General features: G+C 34.9%; 2 protein-coding genes across 4 annotated transcripts in view; both read left to right on the top strand.

Annotated features, from left to right (window-relative positions):
* The window catches only part of LOC136804906 (Golgi SNAP receptor complex member 2-like), a 30,724-nt gene extending 13,446 nt beyond the window's left edge, over positions 1 to 17,278 (top strand). For all 3 annotated transcript variants that reach the window (XM_067061418.1, XM_067061417.1, XM_067061419.1), the window contains 3 exons: positions 425 to 568; positions 8,585 to 8,671; positions 16,722 to 17,278. In XM_067061418.1, the coding sequence (XP_066917519.1) occupies positions 425 to 568; positions 8,585 to 8,671; positions 16,722 to 16,796 (306 nt within the window). In that variant the 3' untranslated portion in view covers positions 16,797 to 17,278. The remainder of the gene's footprint in view (positions 1 to 424; positions 569 to 8,584; positions 8,672 to 16,721) is intronic.
* A 6,038-nt stretch (positions 17,279 to 23,316) lies between these two features.
* LOC136804876 (uncharacterized) overlaps positions 23,317 to 24,460 on the top strand; it is a 14,048-nt gene continuing 12,904 nt past the window's right edge. Inside the window, exon 1 of the mRNA XM_067061386.1 lies at positions 23,317 to 23,685. Within this exon, the coding sequence (XP_066917487.1) occupies positions 23,317 to 23,685 (369 nt within the window). The remainder of the gene's footprint in view (positions 23,686 to 24,460) is intronic.

A 24,460-nucleotide genomic window follows, 5' to 3' on the forward strand; every position in this document is an offset into this window, starting at 1 on the left:
AGAATGGAACGCGACATACCAAAATGCAGTTTTTATTCATAATTTTTCGTGTCAATTTCACCTCTATGAGAACTGTTCAACAAAATTTGCGTCTTTAATAGTGATATAGTCTCTTTCCTTTCGGTGTGCCTCAAACCCAGCAGCAGCACTGCCCCAGACCTCTGACACCACGCTACTTACTGCTCATCTACTAGCTTATTTAACCACCTTAATTAAGGAGCGATTGCAAAGTCCAGAGCATCAATGTTTCAAGCCAGGGCTTCGCGATTCGAATTCCCGCTCCCTCTAATGTTTCGTTCATCTCGGGGATAGCTGACCCGGCTGGGCTTGGACCCCATGAAAACAATCGAAGGACTTTCTAAAAATCCTTGATTCCTGGGCTATCAACGTAAAATCTAGACAAAAGTTCCCTATTTTCCAACAGGCAGAGAATGACACAAAGATCTCCATCGATTACGCTTTACAACACCACGATGCTTTACAAGGAGCGGACAGAAATATCGGTCAAATGCTGCACACTGGAATGTCAGCACTCGAGCAAATGAAAAACCAAAGAATGTCACTAAAAGTGAGTATTTGCTCGATTTTTAAGTTTTTAGACCCTAGGCCAGTAAAAATTCCAAGCACTTTCATGGTTTCAGCCCCCCCAGAAATCTAAAGGGCACCTAGGTCAGGTTAGGGGTTGGGGGCTAATATTTTGCAATTCTTTGGGGTTACCTATTCAATGGGGTACCTAGCTGTTTTGATGGAGGCTCTTGGGGCTGTGTATATTTTCCAAATTGTTTTCAAATTATTCAGTTTTTTTACCCCAGCGCCCAGTTTCCCCATCCGATTCTCTTGTTTCTTTTGTTTCCCATCACGTCATCTTTTGCTATATTTTTCAAATGTGATTGTTTTTATTTATAGCCGCTATCTTTATAGCATAAAAACAAAGCTTTTCTCATGCGAGTGCGCTTCTCGTGCTAGCATAGAGAAGCTAAAACCTCAGGATAAGAGTAAGCAAACATGATAGCTAGTTGTGTTTTTGGCTCTGTTTAACCGTTTAACACTCACACTCATAACTGATTACAATCTTCTGGTATACAATAGAACAAAAAGTGTCAATTCAAAAAAATTATCGGCTGAATGGGGGTACCTAACTCAAAGCAATTTCTCAAGGGGACCTAACTCGTTGGGGGTACCATGCTTCAATGGGGGCACCTGAAAAGTGGGCTGAAACCATGACTTTCCTGTTGCCATTATATGGCCAGAAAACTCAAATTAAGTTTTAAAACTAAATATTTGAAGAAAAAGTCGTAAAAATGTAGATAATGTTACTTTACTGCTTGGTTTTTTATCTTAATGAAGCATTTCTCTCATGCATCATGGTTAAGAATATATAATTATTTTATTACCTTAAGGGAAGAAATTTTCGTGGAATTTAATTTCGCGGTTTTTTTACTAAACTGAGTAAATATACGTAAGGATAGTGTTAGTTGAAAATTAGAAAATTAAATGAATTGAGAAGCCTAGAAGTTTAGGTTCTTAGGCACAAAATTCTTTTGTTAGTATATTCAAAACTTGTAATATTTGTCAATGTAATTCTTTAATAGTTTAAATTTTTGGTGATTTTTGAATTGTGATGTCTATCATTCTTCAAGGATAGCTGCACAACTCCATTCTTGCATTGAAATGAAAAATGTAAACATATTTTTCAATTGCAAGAAACCATTTTGATTCTCTGTCAAATAAAAAGTACGCTTCAAGTTCTCGTATCCAGAACCTTCGGGGTATCAGATACCTTCCGAAGGATTCGGTCCTTCTTTGAGGAGCAATGGCCAAGTGGTCAAAGACGTCAGCGTCCAAAACCAAGGATTCGCGGCTCGAATCCCCGCTCCTTCCAATGTTTCGTTCAGTTCATAGATAGCCGAGCTGGCTGACCGTGGACCTCGTGAAAAAAATCGAAAGACTGTCTAAAAGTTCTAGATTATGGGCTATCCAAGTAAAATATCAACTCTATCTATTTACCTGTATCTTTTTGGCAGCTCGCTGTTCCATTTCCATCATTCTCTGTTCACGGAAAAATTCTTTCGTGTTTTGATTCGGATTTACAACCATTCGGACAGCCTTCTGTCCGTACATCAGAAAACTGATAATTAAAGTGTTCAAAGCAATAACGCCATATTGAAAAATCTCTTTTTCCACCTCCACTTGAAAATACACAATAACAAAACTGACACTAAATACAATCGTTAATATGTAAGTCATGTAAGTTAACACGATCGCATCGTTCATTATTGAAGGGAGATTTCTCCCTCTGAAGGCTTGGATTGAACACAGAAGTTGAATGAATATTGTCGTGGCCAGCATAATATTCAGATGGAAATGTGTATTACAAACTTTTCGACGTGTCTTTTGTACTTTATCAATGATCTCCATCAATTGCAGAGGTTTGTCGTATACTGCGATACTCACAAACCCAATGACAAATACCAAGAAAATCAAAACTATGAAACACTGCAGACGTTTTGTCCGATCCTTTTCTCCTGCCGTCAACCGAACTTTACTCGTGAAAGCTGTAATAATTTTTTGTGACTTAATAAAAACGATACCTATATTTGTCGTATATAAGAGAGCGATGATGTATAATTTTACTGTACAATATGCCTTTGTAGTGTGTTGTGTGGATAGAGCTGCCAAGACTGTCGTTAAAATAGCGCAAAGTAAAATCTGATGTACAAGAGACGGTTTGAAATCAGAAAGTGAAACGATAGGTGTGGACCTTCTGACGATGAAAACACCGATGGTTACCAAAGTCATAACAATACCAAGAATACTTGAAAGAAATACGAATATTGTCTCCATCTTAAATATCTTTAAAGGTTCAATTTGGTATGGGTCTATGCACGCTGTGCGGTGGCCATTGTCAACACTGTACTGGCCTGTACACGGAAAACAACTTTGATTCCCATAAGATGGTTTGATATGGTTTTTAAGGCATGGTTCACATATCCATGTATGCCCATCAGTTATATTTTTGTAGGTCTTGTAGAAACCAGGCGGGCACCTGATGTATGGACATTTGTAAGGTTTGCTGTTGATTAAACGTTTGAAGGTTTCGGAGAAGCGGTCCAGGTTATAGTAAAGGCGTGAGTAGAAATGAGCCGCCGTCAGTTTGAAAAATTTCATCGGTTTATTTACGATCTTGTATGTATAAAGAACATGTAGGAGGCGGTTATACCGAAAGAAAGAAATTTTCATTCCAAACCTTTCGGTCGCTATGCTTCGTGCAGCATAAAATTTCGAATAGTTGTCGTAATGTTCCGTCCATCTGTAAACATTGTTTACATAAGCAAGATAACCTGCGTAGAAATACATTACTTTGTTCCACACTCCCAGTTTCAATGTAAATGGTAGCGACTGAATATCTTTCTGATATTGGTTTATCAAATTCATAACAGTCAAAATCCGAATGTTATCAAAGAGAACTATCAGACGTGGAATGTTGACAAGGTCTTGTGTTAATGCTTTGCGGCTTCCAATGTCGTGGGTGATTGTCTGAGTGTTTATCTCTTTCCAAAAGTTCAAATTGTTTTGAAGAAATTTCGATTGCGACTTTGCTTGACCAAACAAAATGATTAACGCCTTGCTTTCGTTAAACCATGATCTCTTAAAGTTTGTGTCATTTTCCATGACTGTCGATTCTCGGATTGTCTTGAAATGCAAACAGTATTTGTGTTTTTTAAAAGCGTCGATGGCATCGTGGAAATAATTAGTGTACATTGTATGTTGGTCGATCTGATTTTCAATTGAAAGCAACAGGATTTTTTCCCAACTAAATGTTTGAGTTAACTTTAACAAAGCAGTGACGTAAGAGCTTCGTTCCCTTTCTAAACCACCGTCATCGTAAGGATGTAAGATGGGTATCCCATGAATCATCGATTTCAAACGGATCACCATTGCCTCTGGCATGTAAACAAAGATGGCGCCAATTTTTGAGTTGGAGTGATTTTTTTTCTTTTCGGTAAAGAAAAATGTGTCATCAAGCATTAATGTTTGAACGACGTTGTTCAGCTGTATTGGGTCTTCGCATACGTCAAACGCATAATTTTGAATGGTCAGGTTGCTCCGGAACTTCCGTCGAAAAGCATAGCCCAACCGACTCCATTCATGTGCATAAAACTGTCTCAATAGTCGTGAAGTGTAATGCAATTCAGTCCGATTTTCCGTCCGATTTCGACATTCGGAATAAATCCCGATATTTTGAAACGCAAATTGACAGTGAAGTGTTTTTAATAGCAGTAATTTCCACAAAACCAAAACCATACATGGTAATAAATACATTTTAATTGAAAACTTTATAGATTATTCGCTCCATAAATTTTTCCAAGTGTTCAGTTAAGATTTCTTGAGGCTAGATTTTGACGGTTCTTTGGTAGAACTTATTAAGGAAATATACTTCAATCTAAAGACATGACCACATCACATTGTTGATTTAAGTCAAGTGTTCTCCCCTTTCGGAAATCCAAACTTTTAAACTGACAGCATCTTTTTTTTCATTTTCAATTAAAAAGTAGCGCGGAAGAGATCGTTTTTTTTCATTAGCAAATTCTCATTTTCTCACAACTTTGTTTTCCACACAGTTTCACATCGTTTTGGAAGCCGTGTCTTTGAAAGTCCAGTTTCTAATGATGTGATTTTCGACCGCTTGAGAGCGGTTTTTAACACTGTATACATATAATAGTCCAGGGAAAGTATTCAAAAAAACTTTGCAATTGTGCATTTTTGGATAGAAAGCATGAAATTAGGTACAGTGGTGCCTTAGGGGTAAGAAACTTTTTAAGCCTTTGACCCACTTCCGGAACACCAGACCAGAATGCCTCCCAGGCAAGAAAAATATTTTTATCTTTAAAACATGTCATATGATATACCGTTGGAAAGGTTTTCTCACACTGATTAGAAAAACATCACTGAAAACGGACTGGGTCCAAGTTATAGGATAAGGAAATAATTTACAGACCAGTTTGCCTGCCCGAAAGTAATTTTTGTATTTTTCCAAAACATGTCATATCATATACCGTTGGAAAAGTTTTTTCATACAGATCCTAAAAACTATAACAATGGAAGCATTTCAAAATGGGCTGGTACCGTGAAATAAGCTACAGAAGAAATTTACAGACCAGAATGGCTCCCGGGCAGACGAAAAAAATTTCACCTCTAAAACATGTCATGTCATACCCCGTTGGAAAGATTTTTTCACACAGATTATAAAAAACTTATTATGATTAGAGTAGTTAAAAAATTGATTTACTTTAAGTGAGACATTTTTTTTAGAAAGGTGTTTAAAACGCAGAGGTAAACATTTTTTTTCTTTACTTCAACGATTTTGATAGCAATGAAAACATACTCAGGGATTGAAACACTCAAATTTTTCAATTAAGAAAATGACAACGTAGTTGTGGTAATGGTAAGTACAAACTTCTTCTCGTCTTACTTTTCTCGACTTTTTTAATTTCTACGTTATCAGCTCAGTTCTAAGTAGCAGTCAAAGGTCCGCATCGTATATCTTTACTTTATGATAAAGATTTATTAACCGTTAGGAGAAAGTGGATAAAGTGAAAATTCTTTTTTGATGAATACTTCAGAAAGTTTATCTGATATTCCGATGGTGGATAGTCTGGTTCAACTGTACTGTGCGTAAACCTAAAAATATTTCGGTTGGACCCGCCAATCTCCGAAAACGAGGACTGGGTTACCAGACCTCCCGCTGCAAAATCTGCAGAATTCCGCAATCTAAACCTTTCAGATGTTGAAAATTTTTCCGACCTTCAGAGCTTTCGCGTGTAGGATGAAAATTTCTGCATCTGGGTGCCAGATAAACGGAAAGTTCTCTCTCCTTTTTTTTGAAGCGGTCGCCAACAGTGTGTTTGAAACACGCTTACCTAGTAGATATACACATTTATGTATATTCTTCTTTCGATGAAGTATTTGCTTGCAAAACTGCCCTATAAAAACATAATATTTACATACATAGGTGAAAAATTGTTTATAAAAATGTGTTACTTAAGTTTTGTCGAACCAATAGTGTTGCAGGACCACCTTCATTGTCATTATCTCCATTATTGTTACTAATCATAACAATCACAAGCAATCACAACATTGACAAAATCGCAACTAGAGCTTTTCAAGAAATTCTGCAAATTATTTTCTGTATCAGCCTTATTCCGATCAATGATATTAAGAACATATTTTTTCTTTAAAGGAAGAAATTTTGGCGGAAAGAAAATCTGCAAAATTAACCCTCTTACGACCAATGACGAGATATATTGTCATTGTGTTCCGTGCCAAAAATACTGATGCCGAGGTAACTCGTCATTGCGCTCCGTGCCAAAAATACTGATGACGAGATATCTCGTATGTGCATGATGTTCCAAGTATACCGAATAATTAAAATTCGTGAAATAATAAGTCCGGCTTCCAAAACAAAATTCAAAAATTGCAAAAAAAGTTATTGTTTATTTCAATCATGCTGAGTCTTTTTTATAATTCCTGACCATTTTCTCTATGTAATTTTTTCTTATAACTTTTTAGTTGTGTACTTCTTTTTTGTAGTCGGATACAAAAAATTAATATCATATATGGAAAAAAAAGTACAAACAATCAGAAAATGAAAAAATATTAATAGAAAGTCCTTTTAATGATGAATTTTTCCCAAATTCCATGTTTTTTATTGACGAATTATCTCGTCTTGCAGTCGTGAACCCCTAAAGTACTTTTTGCCGAGTTAATTCGCCATTCAGTCTTTTTGGCACGGGTTGTAAAAAAGTCGATAGCAAACTTTACGCCGATAGCGCAATCAATTTTAAATTTTACTTCTGAAAACGCCAAAATAAGGTAAATATAGGCTACATGTTTTTTTATAACTATTGCACTTATAAGCATATCTAGGCTCAGATATGGGGAAAACTAAGCATATAGCAAGCATTACTTCAGCCTACGAAAAATGTTTTTTCCTGATTTTGGCTTTTTTTGGCTGGAATTTTCAGTATTTCCCTAAATTTATGCTTTAGATTTAATCATCCCCTCAAGCATTTTTCAGCCTTATTAAGCTTTCGACCTAAGCATCTTTGAGCCTGTTTTCGGATTTTTGTATGCTTATAAAAAAAACATGTATTTAAAGCAAAATAAGGGGCCTTCTCTTTGACAGCTGAATATATTCTTAAAAATTAATAAAGGGAGAGGGGAGTCCTAATAAGGTCCGGGGGCGTTGGAAAATCTTCGAAAAATTAACAAGCGGGAGGGACATTTATTTGGAACCTAGTTAGAGTAATAAGAAGAGTAATTAGAATTCCAGTCTCTCAAAGGATTGGGAATCGCAAGTCTGCGAGCTTGTGTTCATCGTTGACTCCGTTGTTGCTGAAGATAATGATGTTGGGTAACTTTTCGCGTTTCGCAGTCCATTGCTTTAGGTGCAGATAGAGCCGTATACCGTATTGGAACTGATTTTCGCGGGAACTAATTTTCGCGGTCGAAAAAAATATCCGAAAAGTAGCATTTCGCACGCGGGTTTTAATTTTCGCGGTTTTTTCCATTCTGGAAATTTCGCGGGTTTTAATTTTCGCGGTTTTGCCTTTTTTTTGACAAATTTTCATTTTCCTAGGGATTTTTCAAATTTTTCGATAAAATTGGAAAAAATTGTATTTCGTGGGAATTAATTTTCGCGGTTTTCGACTCTCAAAATTTTTCGCGGGATCAAATTTTTGCGATTTTGACGAAAAACTGCGAAAAACGCTAAAATTAAAACCCGCGAAAATTAGTTCCAATAAAGTAGTTATAGACACAGGTGGTAAACTCTAAAGAACAATTTATATATTCTGACGGTTAGGCTATGTAATTTTTTCTTATAACTTTTTAGTTGTGTACTTCTTTTTTGTAGTCGGATACAAAAAATTAATATCATATATGGAAAAAAAAAGTACAAACAATCAGAAAATGAAAAAATATTAATAGAAAGTCCTTTTAATGATGAATTTTTCCCAAATTCCATGTTTTTTATTGACGAGTTATCTCGTCTCGTAGTCGTGAACCCCTAAAGTACTTTTTGCCGAGTTAATTCGTCATTCAGTCTTTTTGGCACGGGTTGTAAAAAAGTCGCGGTATTTTACCAACCACCTCCGAAGAAAGGCTCGGTATTCTAAGAACAGTCAGTTCAAAAAGCCGCGGTATTTTAGGCACGGAAAAATAAAAAGAAGCAGTCGTTAAAGGAATAAGTTCCCGCTAGAATTTATTTTTTCCTCCATCTGCCAAATTAAATTACCGCCAGATTAATATTATTTTGCGCGTTCCGCAAATTGGTGCTATTTCAGACCTTAAAACAGTTTTTTGCATATTTTATAACGATTTTGGCCAAAAACATCCTGGAACCGCCAAATTAAATTTCCTTCAAGTTTAATTTTTTCAGCCATCCGCCAAATTAAATTCCCTTTGAAAAAAACTTTATCGGCCATCCGCCAAATTAAATTCCCGCCAAAATTTCTTCCTTTAAGGGCGTAAACCACCTACGGTCCAAAGAGAGCAATTCTTGCACAGTTTTTTTATTTTGTAGGGCGTTCGAAGGCGGATGATGGATATAGGAAATACACTTGGACTTTCAAATACAGTTATGAGAATGATAGACAAAAGGGGAACACAGGTAAGTTTTTTAATTCTATCATATTTCTATTCATCGGCTTAAAGCTTGCAATCGTGATATTACCAATGGGCTTTTCCAGGAAAGAATTTACCCCCACTGCTCAACATATTGATTTTTCGAAGTATCGAACCCCCTGGATATCCTACTTTATTAGTAAAGATATGGACTCTTAGAAATAGGCTCCAACCCTCTTTATATCCTATCCTCTCCTATAAAGATGCTTACTCCAAAAATCTCGTATTTTTTTACTTGAAAAGACACTTTACCCCCTGGATATCCGCTCCCTTGTAGATATTTAACCCCCTTGGATATCCACTTTTGAAAAAAAATCGTTAACCCACTGGATATCTACCGTGAAAAGCACAGCTCAAAATCATATATTTACGCTGTGCCGACGAATCGAGATTCTATTCATCGCGCAATCAGCGAAGACAAAAGTAACCATGACGACCATCCAAGATCTTGGATGAGCGCCATAGTCGATATTTTTATTCCCGTCGTTGAAAACACAACTTACAAAAAGTCATCAATGCTTCGTAAAAAGAGTCAGTGATAGAGAATCATAACATAGGTCGTGTTCAGACCAAGGTTTAAAGCAATTAAGTCTACATGTTTCTTTTATATTCCTTTTGTATTTGACGGTACGCTCCTCATTAGTTAAACCAAAGTTTAAAAAGGAATCACCCTCTGGTTTAAAAAAAAAGTTTTTACGATTTCGTTACAGTTTTCTGAATAGACGAAATCAGAATTCGCAAGTGAAAAGCATGCTCATTTTGTAAATGAAGAAAAAAGAACGTGAAATTTATGACTTAGAGACGCTCGGAGCATCTCTAGCAGTAATGGCTTCAACGAACACGAATTAGTGTTTTGCAGAGAGATTCCCTGAAATCTTTTTTGTTTCAAAGTATCTCAAGAGAGAAGATGACATGATTTCAAGTTAGGAAAGGAGATTCCTCGAGATCGCTAATCGATGATGACAAAAGAAAAGTTATTATAATTGAATTCCCATATCAATAAGGTACTACTTAAACCTTAAACTTAAACTTTCAGGTCTGAACACGACCATAAAGTCTGTCTATTATTTCGATTCAATTAAAGTGACATTTCCATAATTAAAAGTTTAGTAATTACTGTTATACATTTGGGGATCATGTAAAAGATTTCTTTCGAAATAAACTCATTTCAACTACACTTGAGGTTTCTGGGGAATTCGTAAATAGTAAACTGCATACTGATACAGTCTGCTAGACATTGGTTGTGTTCGCACTGCAGACCTTCCTTAATTAAATCCATTAACAACAAACAAAGAGATTTACGATAAATGAATACACTGGTTTATCACAGTTCTTTATAGCTTCACGAAATCTTTTGGTAACAGATAATTGATTTTGCTTAAGCCTTCTGATTGGTCGTTTTTAATTGATAATCTCATGTAAGCCACATATTGGTTAAAGTTCATTGGATCGCATTGATACCCATACGCCATTCGAAATTCGTAAACGTATTGATTAATAGAGATTGTACTCCAGTTTTTGAGATTAATCGTCCTCACGCATCAACAACACTGATTCATATGATTCAATTTTTACATTTTTTCTCTCTTTTTTTATCTTTTCTATTTTGCTGAATACACGGGTTTCGAATTAAATTTTTGCTTAGCTTTAGCTTTGATCCCATGTAAATTTGCACGAAAAATATCAAGTAAACAGAACGAAAATTGGCCGTGTATCAAGCAATTTTAGCTCATTTTTCCGTTTTGACAGACTTTATGGGTCATTATGAAAACAAAAAACATTAAAATAAAAAGTCAATCGTTTAATCATATTTCTTTTATTGAATTTAAAATAGAAAAACATCTTTTGAATGAACACCTGGCTTTCAAAAGAGAAGAAAGGAAATCTATCAACCTTTTATAAGGCATTTCCCCTTATCGCTCCTTTTATTTACTTGATTTTTTCTCTCGCGCCAGATTTAATTCGAAACCCGTGTATTATACTTTATTGCACGAAACGCTCCTTTTGTTTATGTTAATGTACCTTCCTTAATAAAGTTTTTTGTTGTTCTACCCTACCTTTAAGAGTGGACTTAAGACAATAGAGCTTACGACTTTTAATTAAGGAAGATCGATTAAAAGTAACAATACTACGCGTTCGACTCTTTGTTAAATGCACGTTCTGTATTGTAGTCAACAAAGGCTTCTCCTAACTACATTTTAATTAAGGAAGGTCTGCAGTGTGAACACGACCATTAATATGGTAATATTTGCTCTTCATCTTTGATTTTTTCTACAGTGATTAGATTGACACATGCGCGATAAAATTTCTATTATTTGTCTTCAGAGGTTACTATTTTCTTTGAAAACTTAACCTCTGATACTCAGGGTACTGGATATCCGATATCCTCAACAGGGGGCACGGACTATTTCTGGAAAAGCCCTTATTTCAATAATTTTTTTCTCGTCAAATAAGGGATCAACACCAGTTTCCAGTTGCAAAATACCGGAAACCTTTAACTCAATCTAAAACTTTAGGAGAATCGTTAAAAGGTTTTTGATGAAACCCACCCACTACAAGCAAGGGGATATCCTTTAAGGATTAGGCCAAACTTTACGCCGATAGCAATCAATTTTAAATTTTACTTCTGAAAACGCCAAAATAAGGTAAATATAGGCTACATGTTTTTTTATAAGTATTGCACTTATAAGCATAGGCTCAGATATGGGGAAAACTAAGCATATAGCAAGCATTACTTCAGCCTACGAAAAATGTTTTTTTCCTGATTTTGGCTTTTTTTGGCTGGAATTTTCAGTATTTCCCTAAATTTATGCTTTAGATTTAATCATCCCCTCAAGCATTTTTCAGCCTTATTAAGCTTTCGACTTAAGCATCTTTGAGCCTGTTTTCGGATTTTTGTATGCTTATAAAAAAAACATGTATTTAAAGCAAAATAAGGGGCCTTCTCTATGGTGGCCCATAAGTGCCAAGTAATTTTTTATTGAAAAACTCAGAAAAATATTTTTTTTATAAATGAAAATAACTTTCATTTTACAATTTAAATTAACTTTCATTTCAAAATCAATTTAAAAGTAATTTCGTTTTCAAAATGACTTTAAAAACAACTTAAAATACGACCTAGTCTGGAGACCATACTCTGTTACAAAAATATTTCTATCCTGTCAAAATCCCAACAACTTCACTGAAATACAGAGTATGGAATTATTGACTCAATTCAAATCACTTCAAATCACAAAAGAAAAAACCGTTATCTTTTCAAAACAATTTAAAAGCTCGCGCCACTTCTTGAAACAATAGAGCTGTTTGACGTCATACTTTTGTTTATCAAATCATAACAATAAAATATTAGCCAATCAAATTTTGCGCTGATTCTTACATCTTCAATAATTCCCGGCTACTATGTCAAAACTCTGATATTTTCTGCTCGAACTAAATGCTATACCTCAAAACCACACGGACATTGTAGCCGGGTCTCCCAGCTAAATACGACCCAGCAAGGCCACACAAATGATTTAAATTTAGTTTTAATTCTCATTTACTTTTCGATATCATTTTAAAAAGCATTTTGTTTTTTTATTTTTAAAATCACTTTTCTCACGTAGCCCATCAGTGCCAAGGACAGCTTTGTCTCCAGACCCCTACAGGCTTAAAAGATTGAAGTTACTATGGTTACTTATTGGTTTGTTTACAGTTCACGGCCCATCAAGGCCAAAACAACTTAGTGCTTAAACCCCAAATATTTTTACAAATGTGTAGGAGAGTATAAAATAATATCCTTTACTCCAGTGTTCTATGGTACCATAAATGAGAGATTTTATGTCCGTCACAGTGCTTTTCCTTTCTATTGTTCATTGTTTGGCTGGTGGGTTGTATTGTCTTGAAAAATTTACTTCTTTTTGCAGACAAAATTATTCATCAAACAATGGGGAACATGAAAAGCCTTTGTTTTGATGTGTAAATAAAGAGTCGAATTTTTTCTTAATATGCAGCATGCGAGCATAAAAGGAAAAATGTTGAGAAGAGAGGAAATACACTTTTTTTATATAAGAACAATTTAAGAACAGTGGAGAGGCTGAAGTTAGAGAGTTATAGCAAAAAGAATCCCTGGTTGCCCTGGTTTCTAAAATCCTCTAAATAGTAAAGTAAATAGCCAAAACTTGTTTCTTACCTTGGAAAAATAAGAACAAAATAAGAACAATTCAAGGCTCAAAGTGCCAAAAAATTAAGAACAGCCGAGCCTCAGCAAAAATTTACTGGTTCTTATAAAAAAAGAGTGTAATAAGAGGGAAGTTTTATTTACTTCCAACCCCTTTCATGTTGCCGCCATATGCTTTAATATTTTTGGCTCCGAGGAAACCCCAATGTGACCCCCCCCCTAAAACAAACAACTGGTTCGTTCTATTATCAAAAGAAACTTTATCTGTTGAAATTTACTCATTTCTATGAGTGGCCTCAATGGGCTGTCAGATCAATTCATTTAAAATAATTTAAAATTGATTTTAAAATGACATGGCCTCGATGGGCTGAGTTGGAAATCGTTTTAGAAAACAAACCCGTTTTTAATTTGAAACGAAAGTAGAAAGTAAATCAATTTTGAAATCAAAATTTAGTTCAAAACTTAAATTAAAAGCTATTGCAAAAATGAATGTGAAAAGTAAATTATTTTGAATTTTTTTTATAGAAATGTCAAAACAATTTAACTTGGCTCCCATGGGCCACCATACTTCTCTTTGACAGCTGAATATATTCTTAAAAATTAATAAAGGGAGAGGGGAGTCCTAATAAGGTCTGGGGGGTTGGAAAATCTTCGAAAAATTAACAAGCGGGAGGGACATTTATTTGGAACCTAGTTAGAGTAATAAGAATAGTAATTAGAATTCCAGTCTCTCAAAGGATTGGGAATCGCAAGTCTGCGAGCTTGTGTTGAGGCTCGGAAAACACGAGTTAGAAAAAAAACGAGTTAAAAAACACGAGTTACAAAAAACACGAGTTAAGTTGAATGTGACGTCATCAATGGGAAATTTTGACGTCACAAGTAGATAATTTAACTCGTCAATTTATGGTGCACCTTAATCTTACGAGTTAATTAACTCGTCAATTTATGGTGCACCATAATCTTACGAGTTAATTAACTCGTCAATTTATGCTGAGTTAATTAACTCGTCAGTTAATGGTGCACCTCAAACTGACGAGTTACGTCAATTTATGGTGCACCTTAAATTGACGAGTTAAATTTTCATGAAACCAAGTTGGTCAAAAATTCTAAAATTCAGATTAAAATAGGCATACATTCAATATATTATTGAATCGAAAATTATTAGTAGGCAAAATAGGTTCATTACGAGTACAATTTAAAAATAATTGTACGAAAAAGTTTTAAAATGTTTTGCTAAAAAAGAATATTTTTAAATGACGACATTAAAAGGAAAACGGTTATTAAATGAATTAAAAGATTTATTAAAAGTGACAATGAATAGAATTATTTTCAGGAATCGTAACCTCTTTGTTAAAGTTCTATTTTTCGATTTCCATTACGCAATCGAGAATTTTCAACATTTTTCATCAAACAAAAACAGTTTTCTTATATATCCGAGCTGATCATTACTGAACTGATCACCTCTATACGAGCAATCTCTATCTGGTTACACACGAGACATTTTTGGAGACGAGACATTTAGCCAGCCTAAATACTTTTTGTCAACTTCTGTCTCAGTTAAAGACTATAGAATATTATGAGAGAAAATTACCATTCCAATAGTTTTAAACTAAAAATAGGCACAACAAATAATTTAACCACCATTTTAGAATTTTTGACCAACTTGGTTTCATGAAAATTTAACTCGTCAATTTAAGATGCACCATAAATTGACGAGTTAATTAACTCGTAAGATTAAGGTGCACCATAAATTGACGAATTAATTAACTCGTCAGTTTAAGGTGCAACATAAATTGACGAGTTAATTAACTCGTAAGATTAAGGTGCACCATAAATTGACGAGTTAATTAACTCGTAAGATTATGGTGCACCATAAATTGACGAGTTAAATTATTTTTTTAATTTAATTTACAGTAATATATTTCTCAGGTCTATCGACCTCTATGAAATAATCATGCTTAACATTTTACAATTTTACAGTTGTAGGCGCACGGTGGGCCTCTTAACCAGTCGTCTTTACAATATTTCATTTTCAGTAACGGGTTTGTTACAGATCTTCTTAAAGTAGAGTTTTGTCCGAGGACTTCCTCTAACCTTATATATCCAGCTGCCATCCTTTTGTAATTCTGTTTTCTCCTTTGCCTTCCTATGCCACTCTTTGATGGTTTCGCGTTCTTTCTTCGAAAAATCGTCGGATACTCTAAATTCGTCTTTCTCTAATTTGTGGACTGATGCCAGAATATGACGTTTCTCTTCTTCGTTCTTTAGCACGACTTTCAAGGGTCGCCATCTTTTTGTTTTGAACATTTCGTCCTTCCGAGCTCCTATTCTTTCTGCGCTGACGATGTTTACCTTTAATCCCATTTGGTTTTGTACAACTTCTTCAACATAATCCTTATCACCTACACGTTGTTCTTCTAGGTCTTCATGTTTGTTCTCTCCGAGGTTGTGAACAATGATATTGTACTTTGTTAAGTTTAACCATCGTTCTTCTTCTTTCTCTTCTTTGATGAAATTCTTGATCGTTACCTCTTGTTTCTTTAGCTCATCTTTAGTAATGCTAGCGTATGTCTGTTGTTGCTTTGATTCTATATCGTGGTCTTTTTTCTTTAGCTCATCTTTAGCGATGCTAGCGTATGTCTGCTGTTGTTTGGATCCTTTAACGACATCATCTTTGTTTACAAGATCGTCGATCTTCTTCTCCAGTCTATCCAGTCTAGCGAAAACACATTGCTCATCTTGATCTTTCTCTTTACCTCCAGTATTTGTTGCCTTGTTATTGGTCGTTCTTTGTTTACTTGTTTTGAACTTCTCTAATAATATTGGCGTGACTGTGATGCATTTCGCACATTCGAATCTCCTTGCTTTGTACTGAAGGCAAATCTGTACTTGGTAGGCTGGAAGCTCCGAACAGGCATAATGAACAAATCTTTGACACTTCCTACACTGCAAGACATCGTTATCCCGTATTATTTCATTTATAAAGCATTCATTTGGGGTGCAGGATCCATATTTTGATGAAATTTCCGTGTTAAGATTTTCAGAAGTTTTCGCCATTTTGTTGCATTGCCAAGAGCACAACCGCACAGATTTTATTTGACGTCAAATGAGATAGATTATCTACTTGTGACGTCATAATTTCCCATTGATGACGTTACATTTAACGTAACTCGTGTTTTTTGTAACTCGTGCTTTTTAACTCGTGTTTTTTAACTCGTGTTTTTTAACTCGTTTTTTTTAACTCGTGTTTTCCGAGCCTCGCTTGTGTTCATCGTTGACTCCGTTGTTGCTGAAGATAATGATGTTGGGTAACTTTTCGCGTTTCGCAGTCCATTGCTTTAGGTGCAGATAGAGCCGTATGATTGGAACTAATTTTCGCGGGAACTAATTTTCGCGGTCGAAAAAAAATATCCGAAAAGTAGCATTTCGCGGGTTTTAATTTTCGCGGCTTTTTCCATTCTGGAATTTTCGCGGGTTTTAATTTTCGCGGTTTTGCCTTTTTGTGGACAAATTTCTTTCATTTTCCTAGGGATATTTCAAATTTTTCGATAAAATTGGAAAAAATTGTATTTCGCGGGATCAAATTTTTGCGATTTTGACGAAAAACCGCGAAAAACGCTAAAATTAAAACCCGCGAAAATTAGTTCCAATAAAGTAGTTATAGATACAGAGGTGGTAAACTCTAAAGAACAATTTATATATTCTGATGGTTAGGCTGGTGGGATAATGTTTTTAGTATATTGATCAAGACCAGGGTATGAATCTTTGTCATTAGATGTAAAAAAGGGTTTACTTAAACTATACAGTTGACTCTTGCTAATAGAAAAATTTGAAGAAAAGAAGTTCGTATAAGCGAAAGTTTACTGTATTTCTTTTGTAGGACAAATGGATCGTTTATGGTGGTATCATATTGACTCTGCTAATCATGTTTTTAACAATCAAGTATCTCACCTAGCTGCAACCATGTTTTTAGAAATGTTTTATTCTTTTATTTATCTCAATAGTTTTCGTTTTCAGTGTCATACTGGGAAACACATCACATTTTTATTTCATTTTTTATTAAAAAAATCTGGAGAAAAGCTCAAAATTTTGTAAATACCCTAATTTTTTGTTTAGATTATTTTAAAAAATTCTTTAGCATTTTTTTTGCTGATGGATTCTATATAGGGAATATTCAAATTTTATTTGAAAATTCTAAAAGATTACTCCACGTTATTTTTTTTCATATAATTTGGTTATCTAAACTGCGTTTTTATTTCGACTTTATAGGAGGCAAATGTATCTAATATTTAATGGATCTATGTTTTTTTGCAATTTAATCCATCGTCGAGTTTACTTTCATTAGAGTATGTGCTGTAACCTAATAATTTATCGGGACCCAGCTGGCACACAACGTTGTTTCAACGTTTATTTAACGTTCACAACGTCCATATAACGTTACATCAACGTTGAAACAACGTTGTGTGCCAGCTGGGGAAATTAATTGGAAATTAAAATTTTCACAAAAATGAAAAAAAACGAAACAAGACTACCTAATTATCAAACAATCAATTTGCACTAACTTTTGTTTCATCTGATTCCATTTTAACGAAACTTTCGTTTATAACATGTATTATTATATATCTGTAGGCAAAAACAACCATTGAACAAGACGACATGAAGTCTAAAATTTCGCCTAGAATTTGAACTGCATGGGAAAAACAAGAAGTAGCGATTGAAGCTAATCTGAAATCTACTTTACATCGAGCCTTGATGAAACAATTTTACAAGAACAACGAGGCTTAAAATCGCTAAAAAATTAAGACCGATTTAAGAAGAATTGTTGTTTAATTTTTAAGAACTCTTATAAAGTATATGCTTATAAAAGATAAATATGCTCATATTGTGCGCCGTCCCTTGTTTACTCTGTAAGAACTAATTACCGAAAGGTATGTCACCATCTATCAAGAGTTATTGATTTGATTCTTATAAAGTATATGCTTATAAGAAAGATAAATATGCTCCTATTGTGCGCCATCCCTTGCTTACTTTGTAAGAACTATTTACCGAAAGGTATATCACTGTCTATCAAGAGTTATTGAGTTGATTCTTATAAAGTATATGTTTACAAGAAAAATGAATATGTTCATACTGTGAACCGTCCCTTGTTTACTTTGTAAGAACTAATTACCGAAAAGTATGTCACCGTCTATCAAAAGTTATTGATTTGATTCTTATAAAGTGAATGCTCATAAGAAAAATGAATATGCCCATATTGTGCGCCGTCCCTTGTTTACTTTGTAAGAACTTATTACCGAAAGGTATGTCACCATCTATCAAGAGTTATTGATTTGATTCTTATAAAGTATATGCTTATAAGAAAGATAAATATGCTCCTATTGTGCGCCGTACCTTGTTAAATTTGTAAGAACTAATTACCGAAAGGTATGTCACCGTCTATCAAGAGCTATTGGTTTGATTCTTATAAAGTATATGCTTATAAAAAATAAATATGCTCATTTTGTGCGCCATCCCTTGCTTACTTTGAAGAACTATTTACCGAAAGGTATATCACTGTCTATCAAAGTTATTGGTTTGAATCTTATAAAGTATATGCTTATAAGAAAATAAAGAAAAAAATAAAAACTGTGAAGCTAAAGACACAAAGATATATGACGTAATCCAAAGAAAACCCGCGAAAATTGTCCGTGGTTATACGAGCGTGTAATTTGTAAATTAAATTTAGTGAGTTCGTCCACCGTATCAAGTACTTTCGTTTTCTAATTTTTTTCCCGATGACACCAACACCGCGAAAGGCTGTCGTAATACCGTAATACTTTCGCTAGGCGAAATTAATAATTCCTGATATACCACGGTAGATTTTTTTTCAAATTTTGCTTTTAAAATCTGACTTTTTTGCCGCTCTTGTTGTTTATCACTCGGTTTATCAAAGAAATTTATTAAAATAGATGTCGAAAATTTCGCCTTAAGTAAGACGAAGAATAAAAGAATATTGAAATCCTTGGAGCAGAAAAATACACACAATTAAAACTTGAAGAGGAATTCGGAAAATTGATAAGATAAACCTATTTTGAGTGCGTTACGGGCGAAAGGTAAGGTAAAAATTGACGTCATTTCCGATCAAAAAAATCCAATATTTTGAATTCGAAAAGATAAGATTTGAGATTCCATCATATGCAATCCGTAGAAAAGTTTTCTTTCATTCAAGCCGAAAATCTGCTTTCGTTTTCTAATGAACAGGAAAATACAGGTTGGTACAGGGGCAAAAACCCGGGGGGGTACTAGGGGGTTGCGAGCTGACGGGGCCGCCCGACTTTCAAACTTTGGACCCTTACCGGGACTAAAACGGAGAAAACAAAGGAAAATTTTGGGAATTTTACGACCCTTAGCGGGACAAATTTGACTAATTTATTTTGACCAAATTTCGATCTTTCAGGGGGTAAAAAGTTAAAATTTTCCTATTTTCCGACCCTTAGTGGGACATGCTCAACCTCGTACCCAGGGCGATAAGCTTTTTGACGTTATAGATGGGCGCATAAATCATGCATGGATCGTGCATCGTGCATCGTGAATCGTTGGATCGCGCATCGTAAATTACACAAACCGCTTAATTTGAGTATTATTTATATAAAGAGATGGTAACCTTAGGGGTAGGTCATCCACTTTATTTCGTTTGCAAAATAATATATATTTGGTCTTTTTAACATTTAAGGATTTCGAAAAGTGTTTTTAGATTTTTGTTTGAGCAAAATAAGTTTGTGTCGTCAGCAAACAGTATAAAGTCAAGTATGTTAGATGCATTGTGGAGGTCGTTCACGTAGATGAGAAAAAGTAGTGGTCCTAGTATGGATCCCTGTGGGACACCACACTCAACTGCTTTTGGTGTTGTAGTCAAGTCTCCGTATGATACACATTGTTTACGTCCTGTCAAATATAGTTTTTGAACCAGTCTAAGTTTTTGTCAGTTACTCCGCCGTATCGTTCAAGTTTGGCAGTCAGTATGTTATGGTCAACAGTATCAAAGGCCTTTGATAGGTCAATGAAGACACCAATAGTGAATTCATTTTTTTCAAAAGAGTCAGCAATCCCGTCTATTAGTCCTAGTAGTGCATGTTCTGTAGAGTGTTTTCGTTGAACGCCGAATTGTTTTTGGTATAAGAGTTTGTTAGTTGTTACATAGTATAAGAAAGCCGCGGCTGGAATGAGTACAGCTGAATTTCTGTTGTTCTATCTATGTCGTAAGAACAAATTTTTTTATGGTGCAGTGACAATTTCCATTGTCAATTTAATTTGACTTTTAATAAACTCCCTCGTTAGATGTAATTTTGCTCATAAACGCAAATCTCTTGATAACATCAAAGTAAATTAAAAGACTCTTGGTTTAAAAGTACTAGAACGTCAGAATGTCAGTGCTTTAAGAACTTAAAGAAAATTGAGTGCCTCGAAATGCCTTCTTGATTATTCTGAAAAATCATTACTGGTATTAGTAAATAAATATTCAAGCTGCATTCTGTGAAAATTCCATTCGGAAAACAACAGTATTGAGGTGACAGCAAATATTCAAAGTTTAACATTTGAAAATTAGTTATTTTAATAAAATGTGTGTTATTTGGTCTTAAATTTATAAAAATTTATTTGGAATTTATAAAAATATACTTCAAATAAGGTAATAAGAGAGTATAGTTAGAAAAAGTTGAGACTTGAAAAGTAATTGTTCTTCAATTGAATATTATGAACATTTTAAGGTTAAGGATTTTGTTAGCTTCGACTTAGTTCTTATAAACCACGAAGACACAGATAGAACATCCATTTACGACAAAAACAATAGCGTCATCATTCCAGCCGCGGCTTTCTTATACTATGGTTGTTAGATATTCGTAAAGTCTGTTGTACACAATTCTTTCAAGTAATTTTGAAAAACAAGGTAGGACTGAAATTGGTCTGTAGTTTCCCGGTTCTTCTTTTTCGCCACTTTTAAAAATAGGCGTTACTTTTGCTATTTCCATGTCGTTTGGGAAAATCCCCTGTTTTAGAGAGCCACACCATTCTCATATGCGTAAGTCAAGATTATATCATTTTTCATACTACACTTCCATGACTATTTGAAACATAACCTCACTTTATTATGAATGGGTATCATACTATCATACTACACTTACACATGACCCTCTACCATGATAACACAATACAAAGTGAGAATACAATATACCCCTCAGGTAATGCTAATTGCAGTAATTACGGTAATCACGGTAATCACGCCCTTACGCCACACATATCGCCCTTTATAGCGCCACACCATAATAAGACAACATATACAATATACCCTTCAGGTAGTGGTAATTGCAGTAATTTCGGTAATCACGGTAATCACACCCTTACGCCACAACATATCGTCCTTTATAGCGCCACACCATAATAAGACAAGGGTGTGATTACCGTGATTACCGTAATTACTGCAATTACCATTGCCTGAGGGGTACATTGTATACGTTATCATGGTAGATAGGGAAAGCCACATGTCGTCATTCGTGACAAATGTAACATTACTTGAATACGTGTATTAGTGAAGTATTTTTCGAAGTGTTTCTCAGTCCATACCATAGATTGTAAAATTGCCCCTCTGTTTTTCTATTCTTGACACAGGGGTCAAATTCCAGTTTTTTTGGGTGTTTTCGATAGGAAAAATGACGTAATCTTGACTTATGCATATCAAAAAATTGTTGGACAACTGGTCACTTCAAAGGGCACCGGTTTGAGGGCTGAGGTATATTTGAGTAAATTGACACAGCCCACCATGGTTGAGCAACGGAGAAATTTTTTGAATTTTAAAGGGTTCAAAGTGCTATTTTAGGACCCATTTCAATTCAATTTGAAAAATAATTCGTGTAAAAATAATGGAAATCTACAAGTACAAGCAACATGAGGGGCCATGCCCCCTGGTCCCGGGTCCCATGGGCATTAATTGTGAATTAGCGTGAATAGTTTTCAAAGGGGAACGAGGAGGCGCAACCATGGTTTGCGCCGACGGGAGAAATTTTCAATTTAGTATGGCTAAAATCGCCCTCATTTACTCTCTTTTTCCAAAATATGGTTTAAACATCACAAGATTGCTTTGATCAATCTGCTTAAAATTACACCTCATAATAAACCTGTTGCTTCTTTGTGTTTACGGTGTTTAAGGATTGCTACAAATATATGTTTTCCTGAAATAAAAGACCTGAAATCTTTTGATGCATCTATAAGAATAAGCATCTAAGAAAGAGAGGAGAATGTTAGTTACGGAGGAAGCGCAACCATGGTTTGCGCTGACGGGGAAAATTTTCAATTTTCGACCCCTCTCATAGCATTCGACTTTATCATTTTGAAGACTAGCTAGCAACTGGTAAAAACAATCGGAAGTTACAAAGATAAATGGCAGATGAATAGAACTGTTTTCACCGTTTCTTTTATGTTTTAAAATGAGATCTATAGGAGACCCTATAGGAGGCCCACCATAGTTGGGGCCGACCAAGAAAATTTTGAAATTTAAACCCTCTAAATTGGCTAAAATGGACATAGAAATACGATTCAACTAATAAATATAATTTTCACGATCACGCTGAACTGCAAATTTCACGCCATCATGCCTAAAAAAATTCGATTTCACGATCACGCCGGCACTTCATTTTCACGCCATCACGCCACGAAAAACCCTCCATCACGCCATCACGCCAACCGCTGGGGGGCCTCCTAAAGAAGGGTGTCGAAATTAGAAGACGTCAAACAGAACGGTCGTGCTCTTCGTTTTTTTTTGAAAAAAATGGCGAAATTTCAATAAAACTTCAAAATAACGAAAATTCAACCAAATTTCACCTAAACATGGCATCACCTGGTAAAATTCGGTTTTCTGACGAAGGTTCAAACGAAACAAATCAATGTACGGAACACAATTGTACGAATGATAACGATAAAATGAGACTCGAATGCCATAAATGTCTACGAACACTGCACTATGCATGCACCGGACTACCGATATATCAATTACAAATGTTTATGACTAAAAATTATCGAAAATATGTATGTATAGACTGCTGTCCTCATAGCTGAAAAGATCTGCACAAAAAAGTCCACGAACAAGCAGAACGAATCCAAAGCCGCACACACAGCCGAAAAGAAATTGAAGCTTGCGAAAGTATCATAAAATTTAAAAACGAAAATGAGAAAAAATTGAGCAACGTGGTCAAGGAACTCCAAACAAGATGTCAAGAATATATCAAAGACAAGAACTGTGTCACCAACCTGATCGAAACTCAATTTTCCGCCTTGGAAACAAAACTGACAACGAAAAATAAAGAAACAATGAATACCAAAGTTCCATGGAAAAAAATCAAATTTCCAACCCAAAAAGAAGTTTTGCTGAGATCACAAAAACAAATAATCAATTAAACATTCCAAATATTAAAAAGTTACTTCGAAGCGAGAAACTCGAAGACATAATGGAAGAGCAAAGAAAACAATTAAATGATGCCAACATCATAATCCATGGAGTGAATCAGAGTGAAAACGATAGCGAGAAAGATTACGTTAACGAGCTTCTGCAAGATGTTAATATCATGACGCAACCCACCTATGTCTCTCGCATTGGAAAATCACAAGGTGCACGACCAATCAAAGTCATATTTACAGACGCTCATGAAAAATACAAATTTGTAAAGAGGTTGACCGAATTAAAAAATCATCAAAAATACTCCAAGATTAGCATTACGGACGATATGACAAAAATGGAAAGAAACCTAGTAAAAGAATGGAAGAAGAAAGCAGACGAAAGAAATCAAACAGAGTCGCATAATGACTATGTGTGGAGAGTACGAGGAAGTCCACGGGACGGACTTTACCTAAAAAAGATTTTTAAGCCAAAGTTATTGTAAAACAAGATCAGCGAGAGGCCCTTGTGTGCCTATACCTGTAATTCTTTATAATAATAAAATAAAAATTTACCTGAGGTTGTTATCTTACGAGAATTTATATTACGATCAGAAGCGATGTTCCTAAATAGTAAAATCAAACGCCATGATGAAATACTATTTTCTCATAACATTAAAATAAAAATTTACCTGAGATTATAAATTTGTTCTCGCCAACCACGCTACGGCTTCTAAATGGGTGAGCGTAACAAACTTGAAATTTCGCGTGGTAGATACAGCGGAATTTAATCTGGCAACATGTTAGCGACAAAACGAAAGTGAAAAGAATTTTTCTTGTTATCTTAAGCGTCGGATGGAAAACGCCGAAATGAATGTTCAGCTGGGGCTGACCAATTACATTAAATTATATTGATGGTCATATATCTTGAACAAATAAAAATATACGATTTTCATGGGATTTTTCACAATATAAAAGCTATTGATAACCAGGTGCACAAATCTAACCTGGCCTAGATGTTACTTTTAGCAGGAAGTGAGCTATAAAGCGAATAAAAGCGATACAGTTTCATTAGATGGGTTTAAAACCAAACAGAGAATACAATTAACGCTACAATTTCGCTACTGTTTTAGCCGACTCGACACACACTATTGTATTTGTATTTTTTCTTTAAATTCGAATATTTACATGGTAGCAGTTATGGTTATTAAATTCGAT

This window comes from Clytia hemisphaerica, unplaced genomic scaffold, assembly GCF_902728285.1.
Source record: "Clytia hemisphaerica strain Z4C2 unplaced genomic scaffold, Clytia hemisphaerica genome assembly, whole genome shotgun sequence".
Lineage (NCBI taxonomy): Eukaryota > Metazoa > Cnidaria > Hydrozoa > Leptothecata > Clytiidae > Clytia > Clytia hemisphaerica.